Source organism: Clavelina lepadiformis, chromosome 8 (genome assembly GCF_947623445.1).
Source record: "Clavelina lepadiformis chromosome 8, kaClaLepa1.1, whole genome shotgun sequence".
NCBI lineage: Eukaryota > Metazoa > Chordata > Ascidiacea > Aplousobranchia > Clavelinidae > Clavelina > Clavelina lepadiformis.
The window spans coordinates 14,331,245-14,350,730 of NC_135247.1; the positions used below are offsets into that span (position 1 = coordinate 14,331,245).

Sequence of the window (19,486 nt, forward strand, 5' to 3'; positions counted from 1 at the left end):
CAGAATAAGTTACGGCTACATGTTGTACATCTTATGAAGAGCACTTTGCCCTCGCTATACAACATACCTTCAATGACACATTTTATTAAAAAAGGCTTCAATGAACTGTGTCGTATTTATTTCATTCCAATGCAGTTGTCGATTTCCTTCTCACTGAGTTTTTAAAAATTTTTCGTAATCAGAGTTGGGTCCAAGTTGACATTTCTCACAAAACTCTTGGTCAGTTGAACAAATTATATCATACAAAGGCAAGTAACCAGGTTGGTTTTCTTGGTAAATGTTCCTCTTCATGGACTTCAAATAGAAGTGTCTTGGTTCCACGACCTAAGAATAAAACCCTAAAATATATGTCCTTTACATACTTGCTTTGCAGATTCAGCCACATGTACCTTCAACCTGGTGTCGAACACAAAAGCATTTTTAGCCAATTGGTCATGTGTCAGAAGCATTTCTTTAATGTACAACTTGTATAACATCTCAATAGATTTCTGTTCTAAAAACAAAATATAACTTATGTAAAAAAATATTGAAAGCAAAAACAGAACAAAACATTAATGAGCTAATTGTAATTGCTGATATGACATAATAGCCAAAGTTTTTAGTATTCTACTATTTCTCAATGCTACTTGTATTTGCAGCTTACTAAGTTTAGTACTGCTTACCTGCTAGTAATACTTTTGGTCGGCTTAAAATTAACTGCCTGATTTGAGAAATATTAAATCCACAAGAAATTTCCAACATTTTAATTTGAAGAAAAATTGCTTCTGTTGATGCTCCAGTTAACTGAGGGCACCTTGAAATTTGATAGTTCATAGAATGTTACTTGGAAATACATTGAAATTTCTCATTACATGAATAAATTCAGTTTATTTAAACGGGACTGGTGTTGAAAATGATAAAGTCTTTGGTAAACTTTTCATACTTTTGTTAGCATAGGCAGAAATAACAAGTTTTGACCATTTAATTCAAGGTATTATGATACACTATTTTTTACCTACTATTCGAAAATATTATGTTACATTTGTAGGACTAGCCTTCATTTAAATTCTTATTGATTTAGTTAAAACTATGCATAATAATTAATTAATCACATGAAAAGTCGGGATTGTTTTAAAAAGCGGTTGTCCTGTTACATTTTATACGTATGTAACATATGCAAATTACTAAATCTGAGGTCCGCAGCCTGTGAGACTAGTTTGATACCTTGACATCATATTGAGTTTGCATTACAAAGTGGCCCATTATGCAACCAATTTTGTCAGGTTCAGTAATCAAAGCACTTGGTAAATTTGACTTTTTTAGCTCTCTAACGTCCATTACGCCACAGCACACACAGCCATGTGTTTTTAACACAATTACTTGATTATTTTCATTATTTTTTTAACATGATTATTCACTATTCCCTTCATCAAAATTTAGCGTTACTTTTTTTGGAAGCGGCCTGCCGACACTAATCATTCTCATTTCGCAGCCCACAGTTCAAAAGATTAGACCCCCCTTTACAAAATAACAACGAATAGTTGTTTTATACGTATTGTGGTGGAGAGTCTGTGAGTGGATTATTATTAATGTAAGCTTTGATCACCAAGAAGTATTGCTTTGGAATTTGAATGTGTTACTATACCGACAACTGCCAGCAAGAAGTCAAGTTAAAGTTCTGAGGTGTGACTGTATCATTATGTGGAAATTGTTCACTCACTAATTTTGAGGGACTTAAAGTTAAATGTTATGTTATTAGTAGAAATGTGCCGAATAGAACATGAATATAATGCACAAATATTACACTTTTTGTTATTCTCATGAAGACAATTCTTGCAAGTAGATTCAGGTCGAATCTTTAGCAGGAGTTAGTTCAGGGTTTAAGTTTTGATTGCATGATCAATCCTAAAAAAATGGTTCTGACAATTTTTAGTAATTTTGTGCAAGCAAAAACAGGTTGATTTTTTTCATTCACCAAACAAAGTGACAAGTTCCAGCAATTAGTATGGTTCATTTGCTAGTCAGGTGTGGTCACAAATTGAAATCAGCTGATTAGAATTCACAGAAATACCAAAAGCAATGATACATACAGTCAACCCTCGATTTAACGTACAAATGCGGACCAGCAGCAGTCCGTTGCTGGAAAAAGTCCATTAATCGAAAATAACGTACTCCCACTACTGTACAGTGTACAGTCAAGTACTCTGCTATAGCGTAGACCAGGGGTGGGCAAACTTTTTGTACTGAGGGCCGCATTAGAAAAAATGTTGCAGCCGGCGGGCCGCACACTCTCATTACAAAGTAGGAAAATTTACCCGGTGTGTAAATAAACGCATATTCATATTAAACACAATTTTTGCATTTCACACTCAGTTACGTTTAAAGCTACGCAATCTTCATCACAAAGGCCTACGGTAGCCGCTACCGTATTTGTATTTTATGATCAAACAATTGAATCAAACAATGCGTGAGAAGTGTACGGCTAGTTTCTGGAAGCATGTTGCAATACATGCGCGACTGGCGTGTGTGTGTTTACGCACTGAAAGTGAAGAGAAAAACACACTCGTAAAGGGAATAATATTTTGTCATGTAACCTGTTTAATTAAAACAATAAGTGATGAGTAGGAGTTTCTGCAAGTGCCGGCGGGCCGCATAAAATGGGACCGCTCGTACATCATCAGGAGAAATCTTCAGCACTTCTTGATATTTCCGAGTCGCAGGCACAAAATGCAAGAAAAACCAATCAGTGAATATTGCAGAGTTAAACCAAGCTTTCTTAGAGTTGTAGTAAACTACTGGCAGGTCACGCTCGACGTTTAATCCCTTAAATGCCCGTGGTTTCTTCGATTTGCCCACCACGGCTAGCTTCAGTCGGTGAGTACCGGTGGCATTGGACCCGACCAGGACCGACAGCCTTTACTTGCTTGTCTTCTTCCCCTTTAGTCCAAGCAAAATAGGGTTTGACCCACCACTAATTGCAAATGTTTCGACCCATACATTTTCTGAAAGCTTACATCATACAGAATAACTTACTAAAAATCTGCCACTAAAAATTTAGTGGAACCCCCTTTTTAGGGGTAAAAACAAAATGGCCGCCATGTGTCCTAAAAATCTTCATTTTTCCATATTTTTTCACCTAATTCATATAATTTAGGTCTGTAAAAGAGCTCATTCTCTATTTCTGGTAGAGGAATCCAAAAACAGACATTGGAAAGTTGCAATATGAGACAAAAACGTGTCTTTAAAATTTATAACAATTTAAAAATAAAATGGCCTCCACAAGTCCCAAAAATCTTTAATTTTTTCATATCTTTTCATCTAACTTAGTTCTGCAAAAGACTTATGTTAATAACTCACTGTAAATCGAACATAAACCCTTAAAAAGTTTGCTAGTTTGATCATATTCATGTTTCTTCAACTTGCAGATCAATATTTCACAAACATTACCGTTTGTATTATGACGTAACTATCGTGATAATTGCGCTGCTTTGCCTGAAAAATTTAGTTCTGCAACAGACCTCATTCTCTATATCTGATGATCTGGGAAAGACTGTATATCCTTCTTGTAAGTGTGTTGAATTTTATTGATATCTCTACATTATGAATGAATGTGTTTTTTGCTCGAATTCTATACTGAAATGTGATGCAGCTGTGACTTTGACAGCGAAAGGTGTTGACGGAATTGTGAAAGCAAGTGCACAGAGAGGAGAAAATCTGAACATTGTTGTTGATCAGTCTGTACATGTGGAGTGCAGAAAACGTTACACCAATCCAAAAGCACTCTTGGTACAAATGAAAAAGCGTCAGGAAGATCAAGATGAAGATCATGGTCAACACTCACTTCGTTCAGAATGCACTTTCTCTTACAGAGACAACTGTATATTATGTGGATGTCCTGATATGTATGATGGCAAAAAAAATGACCATAAGCTTATTCCGATTAGAGCTTTGAACTTCCGTGATAAGCTATTTCAAGCATGTGTTGCTTTTCTTGGAACCTGGGCTGATGCTGTCAAGGGGAGAGTCCTCTATGTACACGATTTGCCAGCTGCAGATGCAGTCTACCATACTGCTTGTAATGTCAACTTTCGCACTGGCCACAGCATTCCAAAAGTTTTTGATGGTGATTACCCATTATCTACTACAGGGAATTTAGAACAGCACGACTTTGGCTACAATACATTTCGATGGTCACAATCCTGTGCAAATTCATTAAAGCAGAGCGACTAGGCTTATGGCCATTGCATCTGCAGTCCATGTATGAAATGCTTCTGTACTTGGCAGCATCAGGTCACAATCACTATGTGAAAAGTATCCACTTGTACCTAGCCAAGATGTCCAACCTTCAGAGTGAGATGCCTCTTGTCCACAAGCACTTCATGGAAGGACATCAAGTTGTTCGTTGCGAAGTCAAGGGGTGGACTTACAAGGGGGCGTGGATTGACAGAGACACAACGACTTATCTGGGTTCTATCTGCACCAGCATGCGCCCAAGTAAATGAAACCATGCAAGAGTTCACAGGGGTGAAATTTCTCACCAGTGAGCAACACAAAGAGAGTACCCCAGCAAGGATGAGCAGAGATATGAAAGATCTTCAAGATCTAATTCAGTATTTGACAGTGAGAAATCCATTTCGAAAGGATGGCCCACCAAGCCTGAGAAGCATAGTGACAGGCATTGCAGCTCATGACAGTGTCAACTGTGACTCAGCATGGGATGTAGGTATGAAAATCCTTGCACTAATGCCTGGAGTAAAGGTGACTGAGCATTCCTTCAGAAAGAAACACCAAGCCATCACCATGGGTGCAAAAGAATCGGTCAAAGTCAAGGACAGGGAAGTGAGTGTTGATCCCATCCTATTTCAACGTTTAGTCTGTTCTGGCACAACAACGAATCAGCTACCAGAGGTATTCCAGTATGAACTTTGTCAATTTCCATCAGCCTTGTTTGAATCAAAGTCCATCATTAGACCAGCCAACAAGGCCTCCTTGGCTGACTTCTTGTGGTCTTCATCAATTGAGTCTGCTCCAAAACCATCTAAGCCCTTAGTCCAGCATGTACTAGGTGCCCTGCTCCATAAACTTCCTTGGACAAAAGGAGCTGCATGGGATGAAATTATGCAGATGTACACTGATTATGTGATGTCCAAATATGGAGCCTGTATTGTTGTGTTTGATGGTTACACAAATTCGCCTTCCACAAAAGATGGTGCTCACTTCCGAAGAACTGTTGGTAGGATTGGGGCTGAAGTAATCTTCGATCCAACAATGAAGCTCCAAAACAAAAAGGAAGACTTTCTTGCTAACCATAAAAATAAACAGCGACTAATCCATATGATAGGGGACAGACTCGAAAGAGCAGGATGTGTTGTCCACCATGCCAGAGGAGATGCAGATGTCCTGATAGTAGAAACCGCGATGTCATCTGCACAGCAACAAGACACTGTAGTTTTAGCAAGTGATACTGATATTCTGATTTTGCTCATACATTACAAGAAGAGTAATACCACACACAACATCTGGTTGCAAACAGCATCTAAAAAGGGCACTAAAGAACCATCAAAGTGCTGGAACATTTCAGTCACCAGAAAACTTCTTGGAGACACTGTGTAAAATAATCTTTTCTTTGCCCATGCACTGTTGGGATGTGATACCACTTCAAGGGTATTTGGAATAGGCAAACAGAAAGCTGTTACAAAACTAAGAACTGATGAAAACTTCAGAACAGCTGCAGCAAATTTCATGTCATTCTCTGCAAATGCAAATGATGTTGTAAAAGCAGGGAAGTTGGCTCTAATTGCCATGTACAATGGAAGGCAAGATGACAATCTTGACGATCTAAGATATCAAATTTTCTGTGGAAAGACAGCAAGAAGTACGACTGCAGTAGACCCATGTTCTCTTCCTCCCACGTCATCAGCAGCGATGTTTCACAGTCTCAGGGTATATCATCAAGTGCAGGTGTGGCTGGGTCATGAGACAGATGTGCCATCGGAACAGTGGGGTTGGCGTTTTAGTGAAGGCAGTCTGGTGCCTGTGATGACAGACAAACCTCCAGCTCCATCTCAGTTCCTGGAAATGATTGTCTGCAACTGCAAGACCGGCTGTTCTACACTTCGATGCACATGCCGGAAGTCTGGTTTAGAATGTACAGTTGCATGTGGTGAATGTCATGGGTTACGTTCCAATTCGTCATTAGGCCTAATGGAAGACATTGACTCTGATGATGATGCCTTGGTTTAAACTATTAATTGTTTGATAAAATTAGGTCTTTTACAGAACTAAATTGTGCGAATTAGGTTAAACGATAAGGAAAAACGAAGATTTTTGACAAATTTTTATCTCATTTTTCAACTTTCCAGTGTCTGTTTATAAATTCCTTGTACCAGAAATATAGAACGAGCTCTTTTACAGAACTAAATTACATGAATTAGGTGAAAAGATACGTTAAAATGAAGATTTTTGGGACACATGGCGGCCATTTTGTTTTTACCCCCAAAAAGGGGTGTTCCACTAAATTTTTCGCAGCAGATTTTTAGTATGTTATTCTGTATGAAGTAAGCTTTCAGAAAATGTATGGGTCAAAACATTTGCAATTAGAGGTGGGTCAAGCCCTATTTTGAGCCGGATTGACTGGACTACTTGGTCTTCTCCTCACCCTGACGGACTTGAGAATTCTTCGGGATAGAACGCCAAAAAATTCCCGTCTCGTCTGCGTTATATACTTGAGATAGGGTGAGGCCTGCGTCACTAATCAGCTTTGTTAATTTTTCGCGAAAGGGGGCCACACTTGCCGTATCTGCATCACCAGCCTCGCCATGCAGAACCTCGTTAAATAATCTGTGGCGATTTCGGAATCGCCAAAGCCACCCATCACTGCCCTTAAAATCGGTTAAGCCAAGACTGGTAGCAAGTTTAGCAGCAGCTGCGATTAACTCTGTCCCACGCACATTCACTCCACTGGACCGTTGTTGAACGTACCACTTCATAACTGCTGCGTCCAAAGATTGTTCCTTACCCATCTTCATATGTTTTCTGTTGCTCACTTTACCACCCTTGGAAGACGCCGCATCAACACAATAAGACGTAGCGCATTTCAACAGCTTGTCCTTGCTCTTCTTAATGTTTGAGACTGTTTGTTTTTTGACACCATACTGATCGCAAACACTCGCAACGCTGGCCCCTTTTTCAAGCTTTTTGATCAGTTCTAGTTTCTGCATCACCGACAAGTTCACACGTTTACGTGTTTCATTTGGCTTAGACATAATGCACCGTACTAAACACAGGCAGGTTCTAACTGATTCTAAGGTGCACCGAATGAAGGCTCTTGCAAACAGAGTACAGAGTACGCTGATAGATCACAATACGCTGGTATTGTGACGTTGTGAGAGACAGCTTTCTAATCGTTTCACGTATTCTCATAAATCTCACTATTCTTCAATTTGGCTGTCAAAACCTGGTTATTATACACGAATTTAAAACAATCACGTATTTGACCTACTTGGTAATTATTGTTCGTACTTCATCACCACGGTAGTGGATTGGTCGATTTTCGTAATTTGTAGGAACTCTTTGATAAAATCCAAGCACAGCATCTAGCATGGGAACTTCAAAATTTAGTATTTGTGGATATCTAACCAGAACTGATGCAATCTGTTCAGATGAGAACTGTTTCGACTTCAAGTAGCTGACACTGAAAGTGCAAACAGCCAAGGTAACAACGCTTCAAAAAAAGCAATAAACCTCTTTTCTTAAAGTGATATTTATTGATCATCTTGTTCTTTATGGTTGCACCCACATGCATAATTCTCTCTCTTGCGAGTTTTAAAAAAATTTAAATACCACAATGAACCATGTAATTTTGTGACTGTTGCTACTTACACGTTTTTAAGATCGTCCACAACTTTTGTTGGATTGAGGATCAATATGTTTTTAGTCAATATTGTTCCAAACTCTTTTGCTACAATCCCGAGTGATTTTAAGAAATTCAGTTTGGGCAATAAATCTCTTTCCATATCTAATTTCACTAAGAATTGTATTGAAGCTGGATGGGAATGCTGAAGCATTGACAGATTAACACCAAACATCACAAGTGTTTGCAAAAGTTCTGACGAGTTTACAAAATCAGCAAAATTTCTTGAATTTAATGGAGTTAGTGGAGGGTCGTAGTTTTCCATCTCTTGGGAAAGTTTCTTGTCAAACTCAACAAAACTTTTTATCTTTTCGCGATCGAGCAAAAAATTGGACGTGGTTCCAGTAAAATAACGCATCGTTGCATTTTTAAAACCATGCTTCCTTCTACATGCCTCTGAATGGTAGAGAGTCACTTGTACCAATGGTGAGATATTGCCTATCGCAACAAACTTCTTGTGCAGAAAGGAAGTGTAATATTTTTGACACCATGAGTTTGGATTATATAACAACCATTTCGAGCAAAAATACATTATTGGTACGTATTAATTTTTTATAAATTAAGCAACTTATGCCCACAGAGCAAGTGTTTGTAACACCTATTTATTACTACACTAGAGTGATGCAGTTTTTTCACAAAAATTCCAACTAAGATAACATAAAACAAGTTGAAGTTAGAAGTAAAAATCATTCATTCTAAGCACAACTTAGGCGTTACGCCAAAGATGCTTTGTCAACTACAATCTCTAACAAAAGAGTCACTGTGCTCTTTTTTGTCTAAACAAGAGAAAATTGAAGAGCAAAGTGAATTTGCAATTTCAATGTTTGCGTCAACATGTGTATTCGCCAATGCCATGTCAAGGTTAAACCCAAGTTCACACCTCTTGACAGTCGGCCAAGCTGGCTCACATGGCAAGCACTCTGGAACAAGACAATGAAACAAGAACAAACGTCGTAAGTGACTTCCAAAATGGCAATATAATAGCAGTGCCGCTGGTTATCAAACACAGGTTCGTATAATTACACGTGGCTGGTTACTCATTTCCTGCCCTAAACATACAATATGACTGGTCATCAGATCACCAAATTTAAATCATGACAAATCAATGCAAGCGTGGCGCTCTAGATTACCAGTTCGTTACCGAACCATGCAATATATACAAATAACTGAAATTACTTGGTAAGAATATGTTACTTCTGTCAATGGAGCAACAGTAGAAACTTTAAAAAAAAACTGATCTTACAACAGGTAAGAAGTTATGGTTATAAACTTTATAACTTCGTTCTATACAGGCCGAACAAAAGTAACTTGTAAAATGTAAAGGATATCGTCAAATTTCGACAGATGGGGGAAAAGCAAGCATTAATGACGTGATAATAACTTAACAAAAAGATGAGTTCTAAAATTGCGTTATCGCGTCATTATGCTTTAGTTATGCATATACGTTAGGGTTGCCATACCGTCCGGAAAATTCCGGACATGTCCGGAATGTAGGGTTAAATTTTGCGTCCGGGAGGAATTTTATGATGGGCGTTTTGGGGGAATTAGAATTGCGGGAATAATCCTGTAAATCAGGGGTGTCCAACACGTGGCACGCGACGTGTCTGAGTTGGACACACCTGCTGTAAATTATGTTTAACTTTAAACATTTATACATGTCTTTTGGTGTTCCATGGGCTATTATCTCACTTACTACTTTGATATTAATGCCTTGGACGTTATCTTTGCTGGTATCATTTTACTGCATCTGCAATCGTACTGTGCACACTGCCAATCCAGAACATTGTTATTTCGTACCGTGTGCATTTTTTTTTTACTACGAGGTTGTACGGAATTATGATGTAACATAGAGTTTTCCTTATCAATGATGTTTACCACTGAGAACTTTCTGGAGCTTTGGAACTTTCTTGAACTTATTGACCGTTGCGCTGAATCAGAATTGGTTAGATATAGCCTAGATCACATGCTGCGAAAATTACTAGAACATTCCAACAGTCTATAAAAGCAGGCGATTTCGCACATTTAATCAGAGATTTACTTAAAATGTCATAGAGGAGGAAGCCTAGTGATTTACTTAAAATGTCAGGAACCATTTGGTTCAGCTATTCTGGTGGCAAACTACTTTATTTTTTAGATTATGCACTTTTAGTTGGGTTGTATTTATTGTTAATAAAAAAAGATATTATTTCAAATGGCTAATTCTAAACGAAAGTGCGCATTCACTAACGAAATGCAAAACAAACATCCATGTTTTAGAAAAGGCAGGAATGATTATGAGGCAAAATGCTTGGTTTGCACGTCAGGAACCTATATATCTGTCGTGCACAAAGGTAATGGTGATTTAAACACACACCTGGAATCGGAAAAACATCGCAAAGCAGTAAGAGGGGCTGTTGCATCAACGAAAATTATTTTGTTACAGCAGGAAGCAAATGCGAAGATGTACTCACTGCCGCAGAAGGCACTCTTGAATTTCACGCTGTTAAGCATCATCATAGCTTTTTGTCCATGGACTGTACATCTGTTTTACTTAAAAAGATTTTCCCTGATTCTAATGTAGCGAAGAAGTTTAGTAGTGGCCGCACAAAAACAGAAAAAGTTGTTACTAGCGTACTTGCGCAATATTCTATTAATGCTGTTCTGAAACGTTTTGCTTAATAAATAAAAATAAGTTTTATAATTCATTATTTTAGTTTTTCTTGGTGTCTTACTACTTTAGTTGTCCCTGACGATAGGAATCCAAAATAGTTTCATACTCCTAGTAAAATATGAACCACATTTGTCTGATAAGGCTCGTTGCTCCGAAGCTTCCCGTTTTTTAAGCACAAAAATATAGTATGCCTGACCAGAGGTCAAATCAGAGATGGCCCAAAATCCTAGTGAATTCACGACACTATGTTCAAAAATCCACTCGGTTATACAATGGACAGGCAAAGCATTGCTATTGTGACGTCATATTGACAGACAATGTGTTCATTCTAAAAACCGCTAGTGGGCACTAAAGAGTGTCCGGATTTTAGGCCACGAAAATATGGTAACCCCGTTTATACAGATAATATCTGATGTCTATGTTTTGAAATTATTTAATTTTATTGTTTTTCATTTATCATATTGCAACATCCTAAGCCTACAAAGCTGGCTTAAATCTCTTTTGTCTTGGGTTTTTGTTGTTGTTACTAGTGAACAATTAAAAAGGAAACGTTTATTTTGGGTTTAGCTGACACTATTTCATTGGTTTTCAACCATTTACATGGAATACCTAAATGCTACTCATCGTCAGAAACTTTTGTTATGATTTTATTAACTAGATTACATATTATTATGTTGAAGTTTTTTAATTTATTGTTTTATATTTTTACTCGTATTGTAGATTTTGTCTTCTCTTCTCTTGTCTTTTTAATTGTTATTTGCACATCTTTGAATATCACGTATGCATCGAGTGCCACAATGTCCAACAAGTTGAAAAATGCAGCAAGTGTCCATCTTCGTGATGCTGCCTTAGTAGAGTAAGGGCGGAGCATTTCATCAGCTGTATCCACCCCACCCTTACTAGAGTTGTAGTTTAGCATAGCCCATGGTTTCTTCTTCGCTTTATCATTTACCTCCATAACAATGTGAAGTGAAGGAAGTAGATACACGAGAAGCATAATATGTTTTGGTGGTTGTGTGAAAACAAATTTGAAGTGTACAGTTGCATATCTTTTCCAAGGTGAACATTATGACATTTAATAATTCGTTCGCTTGTGTACTACTCGTGTGAGGTATTACACAACGAATATATCCGTCATAATGTCCGCGTTTGCTGGCGGTAATTGTTTGAGTATGAGCGAGGACGATAGATGGTTGATAAGTTGTTTTACTTCTGCTTCGATGAATGAGTTCTCATTTCTCAAATTTGCGTGACTATGCTGTTAGTTGCTTGATTCTGTCTATACAAATTACTAAATTATAAAGTTCCCATTTTATTTATTATAAGACACAAAGGTTTTCACCTTCGGGCAAAGCTTACTGAATGTTACATAGCGCTGTAGTAACCAGTGAATTCGATCACGTAAAAAGGAAGATGGTAAACATTACAACGGTATTTATATGTGGCAAATCAGTTCAAGCGAGGAAATTATCTGACGTCATTAAGGAAAACTCAAGTCCGGTAAACAACTGAATTGCGGGATTCTAAATTAAATTCCAAACAGCTCGAAAACAACTTGTGATTCGTGACGTAATCGTCACAACATCAGAGGGAATTTCTCAGTGATGAGATCTGATAGTGCCAACATATGTAGTGTTCCTCTTAAATCACTTCCTAGCAAGAGCCAATGACGTGAAAGCGTTGTCAGTAGTAACATTGAGCCCACAGTTTTTGTAAGCTTCCATCAACGACAATACCACATGCTCCCCATGTCAACTTTCCCGGTCTTCTTTTCCAACAAAAGAAAAACTTGCAAAACGTAGTAGGTTGTAGCATCACACAGCATCCAAAACTTTATACCAAATAGGCTTTTGGGGCATGAACTGTATGAATGGGCATCTAAATGTTGATACGAATATAAATTCATACAGAGAGTACAGATATGGTAATAATATGCAACAAAACGTATATGTAGCCTTAACTAGATCTGCAAGGGAAAAGTTGCTCATCAAATGTAACATGAGAAAGAGGAAAATAATACTTTTGGCAATTCTCCTTCACTGAATTCCACAAACCTCGAATTGCAGTAAACTTGTCAGATTGTCGGCAACGCTGCCTTGAAGTTTTCTCATCAAAACGTATGCAACGAATAATTGATTGAAATTTGTTCCTAGTGATATTCTAAATCTCAGAAATCTGTTAGCAGTTCATCCCTTCCTTTCAAAACTGGTCGAAGAAGGCACAGACCAAAAAACGCTTCCAACTCTTCTTTTCTGAGAGAAAATTCGCTATCTCCTTGTCGCTTAGCTTCGGCTATTGTGAATTTCAATCTCTTGAAACACGTCTTTTGCATTGTCTGAGCGTGCAAGAATGAACTGTTTAGTACCTGGCCTTGTTTTAATTATATTTCGTTTACTTGCACGTCCATTTTGAGGTGGAAACTCAGGTGCCCAAATGGTACCATCTCTACTGACTATCTGCTCTCTGTTTGGCAAAGTAGGGACAGCATTTTCCGAACAACTTTCTTCTTGCACAAAATTTGTGATGATAATGTGTAACCAAAACTGTTGGAATAAAAATAATAAATCTAAACAAATTTTTTCAAATTTTACTACAAAGTAAAGAACAGCAGTGACCTGTCACATACAAAAACAAAAATATTCCCTGTTGTTTTGAAAGAATAGCTTTATAAAAGCTTGTGCATAGTTTCAAGATGTAAAACACACAAAATCATCTTAAATGACATAACACAACAGTTTTACCTTATGACATTTAATAATTCGTTCGCTTGTGTACTACTCGTGTGAGGTATTACACAATGAACTTATCTGTCATAAAGACCGCATATGCTGGCGGTAATTGTTTGAATATGAGCGAGGACGATTGATGGTTGGTGACTTGTTTTGCTTCTGCTTCGATTGATGAGTTCTCATTTCTCAAATTTGCGTGACTATGCTGTTAGTTGCTTGATTCTGTCTATATAAATTACTAACTTATAAAGTTCCCATTTTTATTTATTATCAGACACTTAGGCTTTCACCTTCGGGCAAAGCTTACTGAATGTTACATCGCGCTCTGTAACCAATGAGACAGTAAAAGGGAAGATCGTAAACATTACAACAGTATATATATGTGGCAAGCTAGTTCAAGCGAGGAAATTATCTGACGTCATTAAGGAGAACGCAAGTCTGATAAACAACTGAATTATAGGATTCTAAATTAAATTCCAAACATCTTGGAAAACAACTCGTGATTCGTGACGTAATCGTCACAACCTAAACTAACCCACAATTGGCACACACTATAAACATTGCTCAAATCACTTAAAAATCTTAGGGCAACAAATTTAGGAAAGTTATATCCGAATTAATTGTTTAAGTCTGTTTGATGTGTTGTTGAAAATCACTGATCAATGACCATTGATTTGATTGAAACGTTTTAGGTTCACTTCAGATTGTTATATTATAGTATTTGTACTAGTGAAAACTATTCCAACAGTTTCGTTTATGATATCATTGTTTAATTTAATGATGATTGGTAACGTTACGAAATGCCTTGCTTGGTTGAGTTTTCAACCTGGTTAAACAATCGTTTTAATATAAACAATGCTTCAGCGAGATGCGATAAAATTTTCTCACACACAATATTAGTAGACATTACTTTGTCATACTGCTAAAGAATTCAAGGGAAAAGACAAACAAAATGCAACGCATAACGGTAATAGGAGTCTTGGGAAAACACATACTTGTGATGTTTCTTCAGTGGAACCTTGCGTTGCAAAAATGCAATGCAAAAATGGCAAGAAAAATGATTTTCTTAGTTATTTCCAAAAAACAGCTGAGCATCAACTTTGCAAGCATTTGCGCTGGGTTCATCGAGTAACATTTCTACAGAATCGCTGAATTCTTCATCCGAATTTGTTTCAACACAACTTCAAGGATCAACAATTTTAACTGTGGCTTTTACTTCTATCTACGATTGATGAGAAAACATATTTGACATGGATATACTTGGGTTATCTGTTTCAGAAACCTCCCAATGCTGCAACAGCAAAGGTTCTTCTTTGATGGCTTCAAAAAGAGGAAAAACTGATGCATTCTCAGAATGAACTTCCAGAAAAAACAAACTATTTGCCAAAAACAACCACATAGTGCAATTTTATGTTTCATTAAACATACAAAGTTATTGATAAAACATGTAAAAGTGAACAAATGGATGTAGCGTCTGGATAAATGGTTTGTAAATGTTTTTTAAAGCTAAGTTTTTATCCAAACACCTTTTCAAAATATTTACATTGCCCCAATATGAGTTTTAATAATATTATTAATATTAATAATAAATTTTAATACAGTGAATTTACTAAAAGACTGATTACCCGAAAAATCCTCCATGGGGCTCTCTGAAATTTTGCATGTCAATTTAGTATGCTTTGAACTAGCATTTCATAAAATGCCATAAAAAAACCATGATTAAAAATTTTTTTACAGAGGCGCAAAATAAACACTGGAATTTTTTGTCTAAAAACCCACTTTTAGCTATTTTCGTGCTAAATTTTAGCATAATTCTGCACGCGACATGGGACATTGAAGCACGTCAACTGCTAGGGCAATTCCCAGGCTAGAAAACAACATCGTCCATGCTGAATTCTGATTTGTCTAAACATGTTTTCTAAAGCTCTACGTAGGACGTCCAACAATTTCATAGAGATCTGAGTATTAGGTGTTTGACGCCTCCTTAACAATAATCGCTTCAACGTAAATGACTTTTGACAAAACATAAACCTCGTTAAGGCCCCTTTCCAGAGTGAATAGTTTCATGATTCCACAAATTGCTCATTTGGGAAAATGACTTGTGACACACCTGGCATTGATAAGGTTGCTCTCCAGTGTGGATTCTCATATGAGCTTTTAAGAGGCTGCTTTGGGTAAATGACTTGCGACAAACCTGGCATTGATAAGGTCGCTCTCCAGTGTGAGTTCTTATATGAACTTTCAAACTGCTGCTTGCGGAAAATGACTTGTGGCACATATTGCATTCATAAGGTTGCTCAGCAGCGTGAGTTGTCATATGATTTTTCAATTGGTTGCTAAAGGAAAATGACTTGTGGCACACACCGCATTGATAAGGTTGCTCTCCAGTGTGGATTCTCATATGAGCTTTTAAAGTGCTGCTTTGGATAAATGACTTGTGGCACACATCGCATTGATAAGGTCGTTCACCAGTGTGAATTCTCATATGATCTTTTAAATTGTAGCCTTTGGTAAATGACTTGTGACACACCTGGCATTGATAAGGTTGCTCTCCTGTGTGGATTCTCATATGATGTTTTAAACTACTGCTATCTAAATATGACTTGTGGCACACCTGGCATTTATAAGGTCGTTCTCCAGTGTGAGTTCTTATATGAATTTTTAAATTGTTGCTAAAGGAAAATGACTTGTGGCACACATCGCATTGAAAAGGTCGCTCTCCAGTGTGGATTCTCATATGAGATTTCAAATTTCCGCTAAAGGAAAAAAACTTGTGGCACACATCACATTGATAAGGTCGCTCTCCAGTGTGGATTCTCATATGAGCTTGCAAACTTCCATTTACAGGAAATGACTTTGGACAAAGTTGGCATGGATAAGGTCGCTCACCTGTGTGAGTTCTTAGATGAACTTTCAAGTTGCTTTTGCATTTGAATGATCTATCACAAAAATTGCAAGAAAAATGTTTTTCTTTGTTATTTCCTACAAGCAACTGAGCATCAACTTTGCAAGCATTGATTCTTTCAATTGCAGTAGATTTATTGAGATTCATCTCCACAGAATCGCTGAATTCTTCATCTGAGTTTCTTGCAACACAGCTTTGTGGTTTAACAATTTTGACTGTGGCATTCACTCCAATATCTGATTGAGGAAGAAATTTATTTAACATGGATATATTTGGATCATCAATCTCAGTGTGTGAATCCTCATATTCTTCCAACAGCAAAGGTTCTTCTTTGATAGATTCAACAAGAGGAAAGACTGGTGCCTTCTCGGAATAAACTTCCTTAATATTAAGGCTGATGTCTGATTTTACAACTGTTGTTTGTGATGCTTCTTCAACTGGCATTGCATTGTTCATGGTTTCAGTTTTCTTTATCTCTGCAAGAAGCGTTGAAGTCACATCTTCCATGCTTTCTTGCATTTTTACAAATTCCTTGTTGATATCTTGTCGCATTGATTTAAATTCTTGTGAAATCATATCACTGAATGCTTTTAAGAAAATGTCAACTTGCATATTATCTGCAAATGTCAAAATCTTGCAAAATCTTGCAAAATGTCAACTTGCTTGCAACTGGATGACACTCCATTGTCTGATTATTATTATACAAACTTATAACCTATTTGCTGAAAAAAAAATTAAAATGTTTGAAGATTTTCTTGATAGTGGAAAATTGATAAAATGTAACCAAAACTATTTGAATAAAAATATTAAATCTAAATAAATTTACTCTAAATTTACTACAAAGTACCGTATTTTACGGACCTTAAGGCGCACTTTAAATCCTTTTTTTCCTCATAGATTGATCGTGCGCCTTATGAGCCGTTGCCTAATGTATGAATCATAATGCGCATGCGTGCGTTAACATGCGCATGCGTGCGTTAACATGCGCGGAACGTAATTTAATGGGCTTTATACGGTAACACATGTGCCTTAAAGTCCGTAAAATACGGTACAGAACAGCAGTGATTGTCACATACAAAAACTAAAATCAAAAAAATCCCTGTTGTTTTAAAAGAACAGGTTCAAAAGACTTGTGGATAGTTTAACCATGTAAACCACACGAAATTATTTCAAATGAAATTACACACCATAAACAGTGGCACACACACACACCTGGCACACACCATAAACAGTGCTCAAATCATTTAAAAATCTTAGAGCAACACATTTAGAAAATTTATATCCGAATTAATTGTTAAAGTCTGTTTGATGTGATGTTGAAAATCACTGATCAATGACCATTGATTTCATTGAAACGTTTTACGTTCACTTCAGATCGTCATATCATGATATTTGTACCAGTGAAAACTATTCCAACTGTTTCAACAGTTTCGTTTATGATATCATTGTTTAATTTAATAATGATTAATAAAGTTTCAAATTGCCTTGCTTGGTTGAGTTTTAAACCTGGTTAAACAATGGTTTTAATATAAACAATGCCTCAGCGAGATGCGATAAAACTTCCTCACACACAATGCTTCTAGATATTACTTTGTCATATTGTCTGAGAATTCAAGCAAAAAACGAACAAAATGCAACGCATATAAGGTGTCAAAAACATGCTTAGCTTTAATGAAATTTCACACACCCGGTATGGATAAGGTTGCTTTTCCGTTTGAGTTCTTATATGACACTGGAGCGGGTTTAGTTTGGTAAATAACTTGAGACACAGCTGGTATTGATATGGTCACTCATCCGTTTGAGATCAAGTTTGTTTTGTGTTGGAATAATTTATCACAAAAATTGCACAAAAATTGTTTTTCTTTGTCACTTTGACCAGACATATGAGCATCAAGCATGTACTGACTTTACTAATTTCGGCAGATTCATCAAGGAATATTTCCAAAGAATCGCTACATTATTTATTTGAAATATTTCAATACAGCTTTGTGGCTCCACAGCTTTAATTGCGGCATTACTCCATCTTTGAGACAGAAGGAAATTTGTTTGGGGGTTTGTTACTGGGGTTATCAGATTCAGTTTGTGAAATTTTAAATTCTTCCAATAGCAAAGATTCTTCTTTGACAGTTTCAATTGGAGGAAGGACTGGTGCCTCCTCAGAATAAACTTGCTCAATACAAATGCCATTAGCAGGTTCAATATCCAATGGATGTGATGTTGCTTTAATTGGACTTGCGTTGTTTATGGTTTGGACTTTCTTTGTTTCTGCAAGAATCTTTGAAGCCATATTGTCCATGTTTTCTTGCACTTTTGCAAATTCCATCTTCATATCTTGTCGAATTAATTTAAATTCTTGTAAAATTGCATTAACGTGACTGTTAGTTTTCAATGCAGCATCAACTTGCGTTGTACCAAGGTCACCTTCTATAGTTCATGTTAATAATGAATGAAACTAATTACATGCTACTTCCTGAAGAAATTGGTTGGTGTAATAAACAAGAATGATACAAGTAATGATAGACGCCGAATTAAAAGGATACAGGATGGCAATGTCAGTCGACGATTGTTATAACTGGGTGTCATAATGTCATGCTCCAATTTTATCACAAACACAACTTGCATAGCATCAAGTAAACTACTCGACAAACAACTGCAACAATTTTCAGGACTCTAACTTCAAACTTTACTACAAAGTGAAAAGCAGCAGTGACTGTCACATACAAAAACAAAATCGAAAAAGATTCCATGTTCTTTTGAAAGAATAAGGTTGTAAAGACTTCTGCGTAGTTTCAAGATGCAAAACACACTTAATAATACTAAATGACATAACACACCATAAACAGTGGCACACACAGTCACACACATCTAGCACACACCATAGACACTGCTCCAATCACTTAAAAATCATAGGGCAACACTTTTAGGAAAGTTATATCTTAACTAACTGTTAAAGTCTGTTTGACGTGATGTTGGAAATCACTGATCTATGACCATTGATGTGATTGAATTGTTTTAGGTTCAATTCAGATCTTCAAATTATAGTATTTGTACTAGTGAAAAATATTAAAAACGTTTCAACAGTTTCGTTTATGATATCATTGTTTAATTTAATGATGATTAATAACAATTCAAATTGCCTTGCTTGGTTGAGTTTTCAACCTGGTTAAACAATCATTTTGATTTAAATAATGCCTCAGCGGGATGCGATAAAATTTTCCTCACACACAATGTTAGTAGAAATTACTTTGTCATACTGCTAAAGAATTCAAGGGAAAAGACAAACAAAATGCAACGCATATCGGTAATGGGAG

The 19,486-nt window shown here is 36.8% G+C and overlaps 2 protein-coding genes across 5 annotated transcripts; both read right to left on the bottom strand.

Moving 5' to 3' along the window:
* Positions 1-68: 68 nt before the first annotated feature.
* Positions 69-8,763, bottom strand: LOC143468781 (transcription termination factor 3, mitochondrial-like). The gene is made up of 5 exons (XM_076966174.1): positions 7,861-8,763; positions 7,481-7,672; positions 663-793; positions 390-493; positions 69-324 (listed from the first exon to the last, which is right to left on the bottom strand). The coding sequence occupies exons 1-5, from the start codon at positions 8,421-8,423 to the stop codon at positions 151-153; spliced, it is 1,164 nt and encodes a 387-aa protein (XP_076822289.1). The 5' UTR covers positions 8,424-8,763; the 3' UTR covers positions 69-150.
* Positions 8,764-11,837: 3,074 nt separating this feature from the next.
* On the bottom strand, positions 11,838-16,874 carry LOC143469647 (uncharacterized). Of its 4 annotated transcripts, none has more exons than XR_013119171.1 (2): positions 13,796-16,870; positions 11,838-13,282 (listed from the first exon to the last, which is right to left on the bottom strand). XR_013119171.1 is itself a non-coding variant. In XM_076967405.1 (2 exons), the coding sequence occupies exons 1-2, from the start codon at positions 16,785-16,787 to the stop codon at positions 15,306-15,308; spliced, it is 1,398 nt and encodes a 465-aa protein (XP_076823520.1). In that variant the 5' UTR covers positions 16,788-16,874; the 3' UTR covers positions 11,838-15,305. The 4 variants fall into 4 exon arrangements, 1 of the variants encoding a protein (XP_076823520.1); XR_013119170.1 differs by having other exon boundaries at positions 11,838-13,084; positions 13,283-16,870; XR_013119172.1 differs by having other exon boundaries at positions 11,838-12,419; positions 12,596-16,870.
* Positions 16,875-19,486: the final 2,612 nt, after the last annotated feature.

Coding starts and splice junctions, on each gene's coding strand:
- LOC143468781 (XM_076966174.1), bottom strand. CDS start 8,423: ATGTATTTTTGCTCGAAATGGTTGTTATATAATCCAAACTCATGGTGT. Junction 7,673..7,860: donor GTGGACGATCTTAAAAACGT/GTAAGTAGCAAC, acceptor TTGCACTTTCAG/TGTCAGCTACTTGAAGTCGA. Junction 325..389: donor TGTTCGACACCAGGTTGAAG/GTACATGTGGCT, acceptor TTTTATTCTTAG/GTCGTGGAACCAAGACACTT.
- LOC143469647 (XM_076967405.1), bottom strand. CDS start 16,787: ATGCAAGTTGACATTTTCTTAAAAGCATTCAGTGATATGATTTCACAA. Junction 15,381..15,464: donor AGCGACCTTATCAATGCCAG/GTTTGTCGCAAG, acceptor TATCAATGCCAG/GTGTGTCACAAGTCATTTTC.